Source organism: Kogia breviceps, chromosome 6, assembly GCF_026419965.1.
Source record: "Kogia breviceps isolate mKogBre1 chromosome 6, mKogBre1 haplotype 1, whole genome shotgun sequence".
Lineage (NCBI taxonomy): Eukaryota > Metazoa > Chordata > Mammalia > Artiodactyla > Physeteridae > Kogia > Kogia breviceps.
The window spans coordinates 134,281,127-134,295,603 of record NC_081315.1 but is presented as its reverse complement, the minus strand read 5'-3'; the positions used below and the strand labels follow the sequence as shown (position 1 = coordinate 134,295,603).

At 35.0% G+C, this 14,477-nt stretch overlaps 1 protein-coding gene across 4 annotated transcripts in view; it reads left to right on the top strand.

Moving 5' to 3' along the window:
- The window catches only part of SCLT1 (sodium channel and clathrin linker 1), a 232,377-nt gene that overhangs the window by 116,223 nt on the left and 101,677 nt on the right, over positions 1 to 14,477 (top strand). For all 4 annotated transcript variants that reach the window (XM_067036667.1, XM_067036666.1, XM_067036668.1 and 1 more), the window contains exons 10-11: positions 1,610 to 1,700; positions 5,342 to 5,433. In XM_067036667.1, the coding sequence (XP_066892768.1) occupies positions 1,610 to 1,700; positions 5,342 to 5,433 (183 nt within the window). The remainder of the gene's footprint in view (positions 1 to 1,609; positions 1,701 to 5,341; positions 5,434 to 14,477) is intronic.

The window sequence follows — 14,477 nt, the reverse complement described above, 5'->3', positions numbered from 1 at the left end:
CTTAACAGTGCACTTTAATGTACATTATCTATTTTGAGGTTTTCAGCAACCCCATGACATAAGTAGAATAAGCATTATTATCCCCTTTCCGTAGGCAAGAAAGCCAAGTCAGAGTGGGTGCTGTGCTTATTCAGAAGTTGCTCAGTTTTATCATTACTATATAAAATCTTACTCCTTACGTTTTTCTTTTTAGAATATATGGAATTTTATAACTGGTAGATTTGTTGATTGATTCCATATAGTAGATGAACTCCTGAAATTGTCTCTAAGCTTAGATTTTACATGCATTAGTGTAAGGTGGTTTTGGAGTTGTTTTTGTTTTGTCATTTGGTGAATCATTTTGCAAGTAGAAAAAATTTATGTCTAATAAACTCAGATTTTTATAAATTGGATTCATTTAAAGCAAAGCATATTCTTAAGTGCCTAATCTTATGAAATATTATTGGTATCACTTTTTCTGGTAGACATTATATCATAGAGGACTTGGTTTAAATACCAATTTCATTCTTGTTTGTGAATCCTTGGGCAAGTTGGCAAACCAGTCACCCTCACTGTCTTGACTTCAATTTGATATAATAATAGTACTTATTTACAGGTATTGTGTTAAGTGAAACGATGTCTACAAAGCATTTAGGACAGTTCCTAGAACCTAATAACTACCTGATACATTTTAGCTATTAGATTTTTATTTCCTGTTGTTTTTATGCTAACCAATTATGTAATTAAAAATATTTTAGAGTCAAAAGTAATGAAGTAACATTTGTTGTGAGTTTTGCATCAAATAATTTCTTTAGGTTCAAGAGCACTAATATGATTTATATTTATTATACATAAAATATAATTAGGAAACAAGTATGGGCAGTTCCTACACTAAAGTACCTTCCTTCCTAAAACTGTATGTTTTTTTCCATAATCCACATGTTCTGTATTTACACATAGTGTTTAATTGGTATAATATTAAAACTCTTTTTTTCTGTTTCAGAAAGTCTTATTTTTTTATTCTAAAATCTTTTTCTATGGGGAGTCAAGAAGATATTGAAACTTATTTGATACTATTAGAACATTCAAAAATATGTCCTTTTTGTCCTTTGCAGCTTCAGTCTCAGAAGAAAGTAAATATTAGACCATCTTGAGATAAATGTTTCAGTTCATTATGTTAAGTGATCATATAATACATACTTCTGGTGTTTAAGGAATGATCAAGGTGTTGAAACTTAGGTTCATTTTCATAGAAAGGCCAATCAGCTATATTTTGCTAACTCTGTTCAGGAAATTATAGACATAACTATATTCTACTTAATGCACTGACATTCTTGTTAGGTAATTTATCAAGATGATAAAGTTCTTCATGAAATCTATTGAATTATTTGAGTATAAAGCATAATTTATCCAAGTAAAGTATTAATGATTCCCACTTTGTACTCATCCCTTCAGCTATATTTTTTCTTCTTCACACTCTTCGGCATAAAGGAATCTTTCAGTATTTATCCCTTACATTCATTTTTAGCTGTATCGTGGTTGGTACTGATTTTACCAAATTTAGATTTCTAATTTAAAAAATTTTTATGGTCTATGAAAACAGTGTTTGTTAATTTACTTTGTATTTTAGGCAAGCCAAGTTAGATCTGAGAGTTGCAGCAGCAAAAGTAGAAGAGTTAACTAAAGTGACTGGAGATCTTCAAGGACAGATGCAGAAGAAGGTATATTCCTTTTTCTAAGACAACTGGATGCAGATGCCTGTAGCTTTGTTTTCTATGTATTTTATTGTTGATCTGTTTTGTATTAGGTGTTAAAGAGGATTGCTGGAAAATGCATTAATCATTTTATTGTCCTCAAAATATGAAATTAGGAAGCTAAATTGTAACATTGGAAATAACTTTATTTCTATTCACTGTACCCTAAGTCAATAAACATCACAATATCATAATCATCCCTAAACACTTCATTACTAAAATGCATGTTAATGTAAGATCAAGTTTTAGTTAGTTGGTTATATGTAGCTGGAAAAGGAGTATTTAATACTATGTTTTGTTTAATACTACATTTTGTGTTATTTATTGGCATAAAAGACTGGTTCTTTTTATGTGTATTGGGGAAGTTTCAAGAAGGTGTCAAGGAAAGGTCAGGCTTTAGATTTAGATGGATCTAATTATTAAAATTCTAACTCTGGTATTTACTAGCTGTGTGACTTTTCTAAGACTTATTTCCTAGTCTGTAAAAGTTGGTTATAGATTTCCAATAATGGTAGACTTGTGAAAGGCTTATGCAAACCTTCTCATTGATAATAGTTATAAAAATTGAATAAAGTTTTTGAAACACTGAAGAGCACCCAAAAACAGTCACTGAAAGAGATCAGAATTATGAGTTTATAACTTTCTGACCTGAAAGTTCTCCCTAATTCCCACAGCTATGGCTTCAGAAAACAAAAGCTTTATGTGCTCTTGCAGTAGTGCCCAAGATCAAAGTTTGGGACTACAAAAGCAGTTGAAAATTTAAAGAAGAAATATTGGCAGCAAGAGAACCACACACACACAAAAATTGAGACCCAAATTCTGAATGTAAAGTCTGACCAAATCCATGGCTGACAACCAAACTATGCACATGGGAGCTGGAGAGGGTCCCCAGGAAACCCAGTGAAAAAGTAGGCAGAGACCTGAGAGACATCTACTCTTGAAAGATAGAGCTATATGGAACTAGGTGTTTAGGTTTTGCAGCTTTTTATAATTGAGTGCATTCCCGAGATGTGTGCAACTTGAGCAGCCAAAAGCTGAAGCATCAGTGTTTGAAGTATTAGTGGACAGAACCCAAAGCTGGCAGAGCAGCTGGAAATTACAGGGGAATCTGTAAGAGCAACAAAACCACAAAGAGGATGAGCCCTACCTCTGCCCAAATCTTGGCGGATCCTCAAATTATGCAGGCACAGTGAGTTCCCTGGGAGCCTAGTTAGAAGAGCAACAGTGGAAAGAAATAAGAACTCATCACAGATGCCAGCTGCTGCACACTGTAGGGGACCCACTTCAGAGTTTGAGTCTAGGTAAGATAATTGCCTAACTGAACAAAAAAAGCTAATAATCTTCCAAAAACCAAAACAGAATCCAGAGAAACTGTGATTCATTATCTTTATTATCCAGTTTTCAATCAAAACTTACTAGACACTAAAGTATGACTGGTGGGGGAGGGGGAGGAAGAAGAAGTTGATAGAAACTCATTTTCATTGAGTTTGGATTTAGCTGTTGGATTTAGCGGGCAAAGAAAGGCTTCAAATAAGCTATTATAAACATGTTCACGGAATTAAAGAAAATCTATTTTTAAATTAGAGTAAAATAAGATTTTAGTGAAGGAATGGATAGAGAATGTTTAATTGAGAACTAGAAAATCATTTTAAAAATAGGAATTCTAGAGTTTTAAAGTACAGCAACCCAAATAAAAATTTCATTAGATGGGCTCAAAAATTAATTGGAATGAGCAAAAGAAATAATCAGTGAACTTTAAAACAGATCAATAGAAATTTTCCTGTTCAAAGAATAGAGTTTAAAAGATGAAAGAAAAATGAACAGGACCTCAGAGATCTGTGGGACAATATGAAGCAAGCCAATCGAAGTGTAATTGGAATTGCAGAAGTAGGGGGCAGAAAAGATGTTTAAAGAAATAATGACTGAAAACTTTCAAAATTTGGTGCAAAACATTAGCAGATCCAAGAAACTCAGTGAACCCTTAGTATGATAAACACAAAGAAAATCACTTTAAACACATCGTGACAACACTGACAGCCAATTATAAAGAGAAAACTTGAAAGCAGCAACAGAAAAATGATATGAACAGCGAACAGAGATAAGAATAACGGCTGAACTCTCATCAAAAAGTTGTGGAAATAGAAAACACTGAAGTAATATATTTGAAGTGCTGACGGAAAAAAATGCTCATTAAGAATTCTATGTCCAGGGACTTCCCTAGTGGTGCAGTGGTCAAGAACCCGCCTGCCAGTGGAGGGGATGCGGGTTCAATCTTTGGTTCGGGAAGATCCCACATGCTGCAGAGCAACTCAGCCCGTGTGCCACAACTACTGAGCCTGCGCTCTAGAGCCCGCAAGTCACAACTACTGAGCCCACTCACCCTGGAGCCCGCATGCTGCAACTGCTGAGCCCACACGCTACCACTGCTGAAGCCTGTGTGCTCTAGGGCGTGAGAGCCACAGCCACTGAGCCCATGCTCTGCAACTGCCGAAGCTCACGTGTCTAGAGCCTGTGCTCCACAACAAGAGAAGCCACCGCAATGAGAAGCCCGTGCAACAAAGCACTGCAACAAAGAGTAGCCCCTGCTCACTGCAACTAGAGAAAGCCTGCGTGCCGCAATGAAGACCCAACGCAGCCAAAGAGAAATAAATAAATAATTCTATGTCCAGTGGAACTGTACTTCAAAAATGAGGGCAAAATAAAGGCATTTTCAGGTAAAGAAAAACTGGGAAATTTTGTTGCTTAGTAGAGCTTTCCTTCAAAAACGGCTGCAGGAAATTCTTTAGACTGAAAGGAAATGACACCAGGTGACAACTCAGATATAGGAAGAAATTAAGAGCAACAGGAGTTATAAATATGAAATAATATATGTACATAATTTATATTTTCTTTTTTCTTGTCAATACCTTAAAAGACTTGACTGGATTTATAAAGTATGTACATACACTATATGACAACAAAGGCACTAAAACCTAGGATGTTTCATGGTAATAAATACACTGTAGCAAGGTTCCAGTGTTTTCTCTGAATTAATATTAACTAAATAAATTGGGATAAGTTAAGGATTCAAATTACAATCTCTAGAGCAACCACTAAAAAATAATTCAAAGAGATACAGCTAAAAGCTAATAGAAGAACACAACAAAAGGTTGGATAGGATGAACAGGAATTTTTTTATGAGATGATACAAATAAAACCTATTAATTTATTTTAAAGCGTCACTATTTAAAGTATAAATATCCTATGATTATAACAGAATGCAGCATAACCTAGCTAAGAGAACATATTCTGAGGGCAGATTATCTGCAACAAATCCCTGCATTGTTTTTTTTAGTCTTCGCTATAGAAATAGTTGGAATATTGATAGAAATCCATATGCAGTGACTGTTTTGATTATTGTTTTACTAATACAGAATTGATAGTGAGGTTCTCCTCCCCCTTTTTTAGTGTATGCATGGTTTGTTTCCAAAGTGTTATTGCTTTAAACTTACATATGAAATTCTAGCAGTATAATAACTTTAGAGAGTGAACTGTTTTCTTTATGTTGTTTAATGATGTATTGAATTTTTACAAACTAAAAGTAAGCATCCAGTTTCTTTATTTTCTAGGAGGAGGATATGGTGTCTGCCCAAGGAAGAGAGGAAGCATCAGATAGGCGCTTACAGCAATTACAATCTAGTATAAAACAATCAGAAACAAGGTAAATTGCTAAATACATCTAGATTTGTCTATAAGCTTCAAAAGTTATTCCACATTAGAGTTTATGATTTATGATATCGTTTAGAATATATATTTTATAAATGCTAAACAAACTATAATCATAGGTTTAAAAAATCTGGTTTGCTGGACATTGTTTATTTTAAAAGTCATATTCAAAAGATTGAACATGTGTTTTGAAAATATATTCAAAGATCATTTTTTGTCTTTTCCTTTTCTCCAAAACAGTAATAGTCAAGTTTAGTTAATCCCAAAATCAGAAATGTTCTTTTCATCTTAAAACAGAAAGCAAAATAGCAAAGTTGGGTAAAAATTATATAGAAAAATCATTTCTTACAGAGAAATACTTGAGAAATCATTATAGATGTTTTTTCTGGAGTCTTATGGAACAAAAATTTTCAGTTACCTTTGAAGGTCTGGGCTACTTTTTAAATATATTCTGTAACTTTGTTTTTAATTGCTGTCTTAATGCAGATGTTCATTCTAGAATCTTTTGTTGTTGTTTTCTAGTCCTTGTTGGATATTCCTTTAAGGAACTTGAAAATTGTCATTTGTAATCTATTAAAGATACAGTGACTACAGCACATAAAATCACATTATGGTTTATAGCTGAAAAATCTATTCTATGTATGATTGGAATCTGTTACATTCAGAAATAGTCTACTGATCTGAGGACATCAAAAATTGAGATCTAAGTTCTAGTCACAGATCCGTGGCTAATACCGTTTGTTCAGAAAAAAATTAGTGTCTTTGAGCTTCTGTTTCTTGTTCTCCAAAATGCTAATCAAACTAATTTCTTTGCTCACAGTGGGTTCAGAACTAATTGATTTTAACTGCTAACTTGAGATTCTGATGAAAGATGTTATAATTTTGAAGTGCTAGGGTTTTGGGGGGTTTGTTTTGCATTTTTCTAAACTTTTCAACAGTTGAATGATTATTTGACTGCTTTCTTGAACTTTTTTGTTAACCTTAGAGAAAAGTCTGTGGTTGTAGATTTTTCATTTGTTATTTTAGTAGCATTATGTGCTATGAAAATAAATGCTAGAGACTTGATATAGTGAAATCTGAATATGTAAATTTCAGTTCCTCTGATTCTGATAGTATTTCATAAGGAATCAAGTTGTTCATCAATGCTTTAAGTTGTCTTTTTAGTACGGAAGGCTCTGAATTTTTTGTTGTTTTTTTCCTGCTTTTAGTGTAGTTATAATATAACCTAACTGAAAGCTTACTGAAAAGAGATTACTGCATACGTAAGAAAATCTAAGGATATTTTTTAAAGTTCAGTATTCAGCTAGCTGCCTTTGAGAAGAAAATTTTTACATTGGCTGTCTTTTGGAGCTACTAAATTAATGTTGTTTCTATTATGATTTTAAAAAGTTAATATATATATATATATTTTTTTTTTGCGGTATGCGGGCCTCTCATTGTTGTGGCCTCTCCCCTTGTGGAGCACAGGCTCCGGATGTGCAGGCTCAGTGGCCATGGCTCACGGGCCCAGCCGCTCTGCGGCATGTGGGATCTTCCCGGACCGGGGCACGAACCCATGTCCCCTGCATTGGCAGGTGGACTCTCAACCACTGCGCCACCAGGGAAGCCCTAAAAAGTTATATTTTAAAGTTAAAAATACTCTTGTATTTTTATATAAGAGAAAGCAAAATTATTAGTGTACTTGATATGTGTCTATAGGCAGTGTTCAGCCAGTGTTTTAGGTGTGAATATATCCTGTTTAATGGAACTACCAGCTATGGAAAAGCTATGTTTTTTTTTTAATGGTCATCTTTGTTCCATAAAATCAAAGACACTTGAGTTACTAAAATTATATTTATTATTTATTTATAAAATTATTATTTGTGATCCTTTCAAATGCCACAAACACCTAAGAAGCATAAATCATTTTCTCCCATCTTCCAAAAAGAGGCCTCTGCCTCCCTGCTTTTTAGATGATTCATGGGTACTGGGAATTATCTCCAGGGAATGCCAGTTCTCTGAGAAAGACTGCTGATTTGTATATGCTCTGTTGAATAAGGTCAGAGTGAAATGAATAGAACTGGTTTAAACTACCTCTTCATATTTTTTAATTTAGTGTTTCTTTCAAAGTAAGAATATGCCAATAAGACTAAGAATTCGAACCATTGTTCTTTCCTTGTTGTGATTTGTTGTCTCCACCTCCCCGCTCCCATTTTAACGGATACCATTCTCCCTCAGATTCCTGAGTACACGTGGAAGGTACATTGTTTTTTAAGACATTGTTTAGAAATATCTTTATTCTACCTTTAAAGGTGATAGTTTGGGTGAGTAATGAATCCTAGGCTGGAAATCCTAGGTTTTAAATCATTTTTCCTTAAAATGTTGACATTTTCCTCATATTATCTAGCTTCCAGCTGCAGAAAAAAATTCCTTTGTCATTCAAAATTCCTGCTTTGTGTGTTTGGCCTGTTCCCCCACCCCCATGGACCCTGTCCCAGAGACCTGTGGGATCATCCACCCACGACCTCCACAGTTAATATTCTACAATTGCAGATGTGCACATTTAGTAAGAAGTCGTCTTCATTCATTTTACTGGGAACATTTCAATATAGAAATTCATGTTCTTCACTTCTGGCAATATTTTCGGGATTTTCTGTTGAATTTTTTTTTCTCTGTTTTTTCATTTTTTCTTTTAACATAATATTAGCTGGATATTGGATCTAATGGATTGATTCCCCAATTTTCCTGTTTTTTCTCTCCCATTTTCCATTTCTTCATTTATTTTCTCCTTTCTTGGAGGTTCCTTTAAGTTTTCTTCTAACTAACCATTTGTTGAATATTTTATTTTAGCTGTCATAAATTTTTTAAAGAGCCATTTCTTATCCTCTGAATGTTTCTTTTTCTATAGTATCTTAGTATAAATGTTATATCATGTCTTAGTAAAATATATTAAAATATTTTTAAGGTTTTATTCTGCCATCTGCATTGTCTGCTTTCTCTAACATTCCTTTTTTCTTTGTGTCTGTCTGTCTTCCTTCCAAAGGCTTGGTGATCCTTTCTATCCATTGATATTTAAAAATAAGACACCAAAGTGCCTGCTTCACCAGCACATATACTAAACACTGGAATATACAAAGAAAATAAGCATGACCCATACTCAAATCCATGAAACATTCCATGTTTTTAAAAATCAAATTCACAGATACAGAGAACAGATTGATGGTTGCCAGAGGCAGGGAGTGGGGAGGGGTGGGTGAAATAGATGAAGGTGGTCAAAAGGTGCATACTTCCAGTTATAAAAGAAATGAATCACGGGGATGTAATATACAGCATGGTGACTATAGTTAATAATGCTGTATTGTATATTTGAAAGTTGCTAAGAGAATAGATCTTAAAAGTTCTCATCACAAGGAAAAAAATTGTAATTGTATATGTGGTGATATCAACTTGACTTGTGGTGATTATTTCAAAATATATGCAAATACTGAATTACTATGTTTACACCTGAAACTAATACACAATTGTCCCTCAGGATCCACTGGGTTTTGGATCCAGGACCCCTGTGGATACCAAAATCCGTGGATGTTCAAGTACCTTATATAAAATGATACAGTGTTTGTATATAACCTATGCACATCCTCCTGTATACTTTAAATCATGTCTCGATTACTTACTAATACAATATAAATGCTATGTAAATAGTTGCCGGTGCACAGCAAATTTAAGTTTTACTTTTCGGAAATATTTAAAAAATATTTTCAGTCTGGTTGGTTGAATCTTGTAATGTGGAAAACACAGATATGGGGGTTGACTGTGGTGTTGTATGTGAATTATATCTCATTTTTTTAAAAAAGTAAGACACCAAAAAGTAGATAGGTAGGTAGGTATGTATAGGTGGGCTTATAGTCTGGCAGACTTACTATATTATGTTTAGGTAGTGAGCTGGCTTTTTCCTTGGGCAGTCACCAGATATCAGAATCTGAGGGTGCTCTTTCTTGAGCCGATTTCACCAGAGTAGGATCCATCAGTCTTTTGACGTGGGCTGGGAATGGAAGTGCACAAGCCTGAGTGTATTCCAAAACCTGAAGAAAGAGTCTGGCAGGTGATAATGTTCAATATGCAAACTTTCCTTCAGTACCCTGGGTTTTGTTATGTTTTCTCACCACCAACTTAACTTGAAATGACAGTGCCTTGCTATGTAGTTATAGATAGATACATAGATCTGAATCGTTGTAATTTAGGTGGAAGTTTCTTTTTATTTTCCTCATTGGGGTATAGTTGCTTTACAGTGTTGTGTTTCTGCTGTATGAATCAGCTATATGTATACATATATTCCCTCTCTCTTGGACCTCCCTCCCACCCGACCCCCAATCCCACTCATCTAGGTCACCACAGAGCACCAAACTGAGCTCCCTGCACCATACAGCAGGTTCCCACTAGCTATCTGTTTTACACCCACTAGCTATCTGTTTTACACATAGTAGTGTATATATGTCAATCCCAACCTCCCAGTTCATCCATCCCCCCCTTTCTCCCCACCATGTCCACACGTCATCCATTCTCTACATCTGCATCTCTATTCCTGCCCTGCAAATAGTTTCATCTGTACCATTTTTCTAGATTCCACATGTATGAGTTAATATACGATATTTGTGTTTTCTCTTTCTGACGTAATTCACTCTTTAAGACACACTCTAGGTCCATCCACATCTCTCCAAATGACCCAGTTTTGTTCCTTTTTTATGACTAATATTCCATTGTATATATGTATCACATCTTCTTTATCCATTCATCCATAGATGGACATTTAGGTTGTTTCCATGACCTTGCTATTGTAAATAGTGTTGCAATGAACATTGGGGTGCATGTGCCTTTTTGATTATGGTTTTCTAGGATATATGCCCAGTAGTGGGATTGCTGGGTCATCTGGTAGTTCTAGTTTTGGTTTTTTAAGGAACCTCCATACTGTTTTCCACAGTGGTTGTATTAATTTACATTCCCACCAGCAGTGCCAGAGGGTTCCTTCCCTTTTCTACACTCCCTCTCCAGCCTGTATTGTATGTAGATTTTTTGATGATGGCCATTCTGACCAGTGTGAAGTGATACCTCATTGTAGTTTTGATCTGCGTTTCTCTAATAATTAGTGATGTTGAGCATTTTTTCATGTGCCTCTTGGCTACCTGTATGTCTTCTTTGGAGAAATGTCTATTTACGTCTTCTGCCCATTTTTTGATTGGATTGTTTGTTTTTTTGATATTGAGCTGCATGAGCTGTTTTATATGTTTTGGAGATTAATCCCTTGTCAGCTGCTTCATTTGCAAATATTGTCTCCCATTCTGAGGGTTGTCTCTTCATCTCGTTTATGGTTTTCTTTGCTGTGCAAAAGCTTTTAAGTTTCATTAGGTCCCATTCGTTTATTTTTGTTTTTATTTTCATTACTCTAGGAGGTAGGTGAAAAAAGATCTTGCTGTGATTTATGTCAAAGAATGTTCTTCCCTGTTTTCCTGTGAGCGTTTTATAGTGTCTGGTCTTACATTTAGGTCTTTAATCCATTTTGAGTTTATTTTTATGTGTGGTGTTAGGGAGTGTTCTAGTTTTATTCTTTTACATGTAACTGTCTAGTTTCCCAGCACCACTTATTGAAGAGACTGTCTTTTCTCCATTTTATATTCTTGCATCCTTTGTCATAGATTAGGCGACCATAGGTGCATGGGTTTATCTCTGGGCTTTCTATCCTGTTCCATTGATCTATATTTCTGTTTTTGTGCCAGTACCATACTGTTTTGATTACTGTAGCTTTGTATAGCTTTGTGTAGCTTCAGGCTTCAGTATAACCTGAAGTCAGGGAGGCTGATTCCTCCAGCTCCGTTTTTCTTTCTCAAGATTGCTTTGGCTATTCGGGGTCTTTTGTGTTTCCATACAAATTGTAAAATTTTTTGTTCTAGTTTGGTGAAAAATGCTATTGGTAATTTGATAGGGATTGCATTGAATCTGTAGATTGCTTTGGGTAGTAGAGTCATTTTCACAATGTTGATTCTTCCAATCCAAGAACATGGTATATCTCTCCATCTGTTTGTGTCATCTTTGCTTTCTTTCATCAGTGTCTTATAGTTTTCTGAGTACATGTCTTTTACCTCCTTAGGTAGGTTTATTCCTAGGTATTTTATTTTTTTTGTTGCAATGGTAAATGGGAGTGTTTCCTTAATTTCTCTTTCAGATTTTTCTTCATTAGTGTATAGGAATGCAAGAGATTTCTGTGCATTAATTTTGTATCCTGCAACTTTACCAAATTCATCTATTAGCTCTAGTAGTTTTCTGGAGGAATCTTTAGGATTTTCTATCTACAGTATCATGTCATCTGCAAACAGTGACATTCTTTTTTTTTTTTTTTTTTTTTTTTTTTTGGCGGTATGCGGGCCTCTCACTGCTGTGGCCTCTCCCGTTGCGGAGCACAGGCTCCGGACGCGCAGGCCTAGCGGCCATGGCTCACGGGCTTAGTTGCTCCGCGGCATGTGGGATCTTCCCGGACCAGGGCACGAACCCGTGTCTCCTGCATCGGCAGGCGGATTCTCAACCACTGCGCCACCAGGGAAGCCCAACAGTGACATTCTTAATTCTTCTATTCCAATTTGGATTCCTTTTATTTCTTTTTCTTCTCTGACTGCCATGGCTAGGACTTCCAAAACTGCACTGAATAACAGTGGCGAGAGTGGACATCCTTAGTTGGAAGTTTCTATTTGGCAGTATAGCATATTTGTTAGGAACACTGACTTTGGACCCAAACTGACTGAGTTCCAACTCCAGGCTTCACCAGTAACTAGATCAATAACCTTGGGCACATTGCTTACCCTTTTTGTTCTTCAGTTTCTCTATCTATAAAATAAATATAATGATTTAATCTACCTCATAATTTATATGATATAATCTCATATCCTACCTCATAGGCTAATACTATAACCTGTTTCATAGCATCATTGAAGATATTGAGGATTATGTTTTCTTTAACATATGTAAAGTACCTAGCACAAAGAATGTTCTTACAAGTGTTGGCTATTATCATTGTTGTTACTATTATTATAGAGCAGGAACTTGACCCAATTTTAGTAAGTTGAAAGAAAGGATTCATATAAGATTTGACTGTAGAGGATATAGAAGTGCTTTATGAGAATAGTAACAGGCGTAATACATCTTTTATGTTACAAAATTATGGAAACCTTTAAGTTATGAAGCTGATGATCTGAATCTACTTTCCTATAACTCCACCCCTAACACCAGTGTGACTTTTCAGAGCCACATGGTTGCTGCGGCTGATGGACTGTTAAATACATGTAAATCCTTTAGTTGCAAGGCTTTTTCTGACATGTGTGGGTGTGAAGCCTGGAGGTGAGTGTCAGAGTGCCTTGACTGAAGATTGGAATTCACAGAGTCCTAAACAAAGCTTGCCCTGTTGAGACACATGGACTCTTGGGAGATAAAGATGATATAAACCCTTCATGAGTCCACCTCCTCTGCCTGGCCCCCAAGAGGCCATGGTGAAGTGAATGGTTGAACTGGTGCTAGTAAAGTGCCAGATGTCCTATACCTCTGTGGGAGAGGTAGAGATTGCTTCATCTTCTACCACAGTGCTTTAACCAAAGTAAGATGAAATGAAGAATGTCATATATGTAAATCATTAAAGTATGAGAGGACTGTATCCCATTAAAAAGCAGAGACCTGCAGATTTTGATTAAAGTGTAGTAATGTGTTATTTTAGAAAATACCTAAAAGAGTAGATGAACTAGAACAAAGGTATCAAGAAAGGAAAGATGAAGATTTGTTTTCAATTTAAAATAAAGGTGTTAGTGGAGAATATTAACAACTGTAAACAAAGGGAAAGCAGGAATGACAATATTAATATTACATAAGGTAGGGTTTAATGGTAAAAGCAGTAAATAGAATAAAGAGGGACCTTATGTAATGAAAAAAATCACCATTTTGAAAGAGGTACAACATTAATAAACCTAAATATGGCAGATAATAGGACATCTAAATGTGTGATGCAAAAGCTGGGAAATGCAAGGGTGACAATGAAAATACAGTTACGTTCATTATGGCTTCTCATGCCATCACTTAGAAGAGAAATGCCTGAAAAGAAACAAAGAAACATATGTAATGCACTAGACAAATAGTTCAGTGAATCATGACAATCTATAAGTAAATCATGATATTTGCACATTTTAGGTATAAGGGGTTATTTCAATTCATCAGTTACTAATGGTACTCATACAACTGGCTATCAATCTGGAAGAAAGTTAAATTGGACTCCTGTCTTATAGCACATTCAGTAGTAAATTCCAGATTGATTAAAGATTTACAGGTAAAAATATTAAAGGCATAACATTTTTTTGAGGAAATATAGGAGCTTACATTAACCATCTATGGATAAACGAGATCATCTTTATAAAAACTGAAATCCCAGATGTTGAAAAAAATAGTCAAATTTAGATGTATTCAAGTGAGCATTTTTAGTGTAATAAAGATTTCCTAAATAGAGTCAATAGGCCACAGCAAAAAAGTCGATTTGGGAAAAAATATTTGCAGCATACAGAACAGACTGAGGGTTAAATATCTTAATATTCAAAAAGTTCTTATAAAGGAACAAACAATGTTAATAAGCCATCAGGAAAAAGTAGGCAAAGGATATGAGGAGGAAATTGAAAGACAATTCACATGGCTAACAAGCTTTTAAAATATGCCTAAACTCTCTAGTAATTAGGGAGATACAAATTAACAGTGAGGAGAAGTTGCCTCCATCAGACTAGGAAAGGAAAGAGCTTCTGGATGTATTGCTTGAGGGGATTTTTACAAGGTGTTATTGAATAAAAAAAGCAAATGCAGAAAAGGGTATATACTATGATTTTAATTTTTATAACACGAAAAATTGTGTGTGAAAACCTGTGGATTGATGTGTATATACTGTATGTATATTTATTATATATGTGTGTGTATATATAAAAATCATACATATAATTTTGTGAACATGGAGAAAAATATTCAAAAATATACATTAGTAAGTTAACA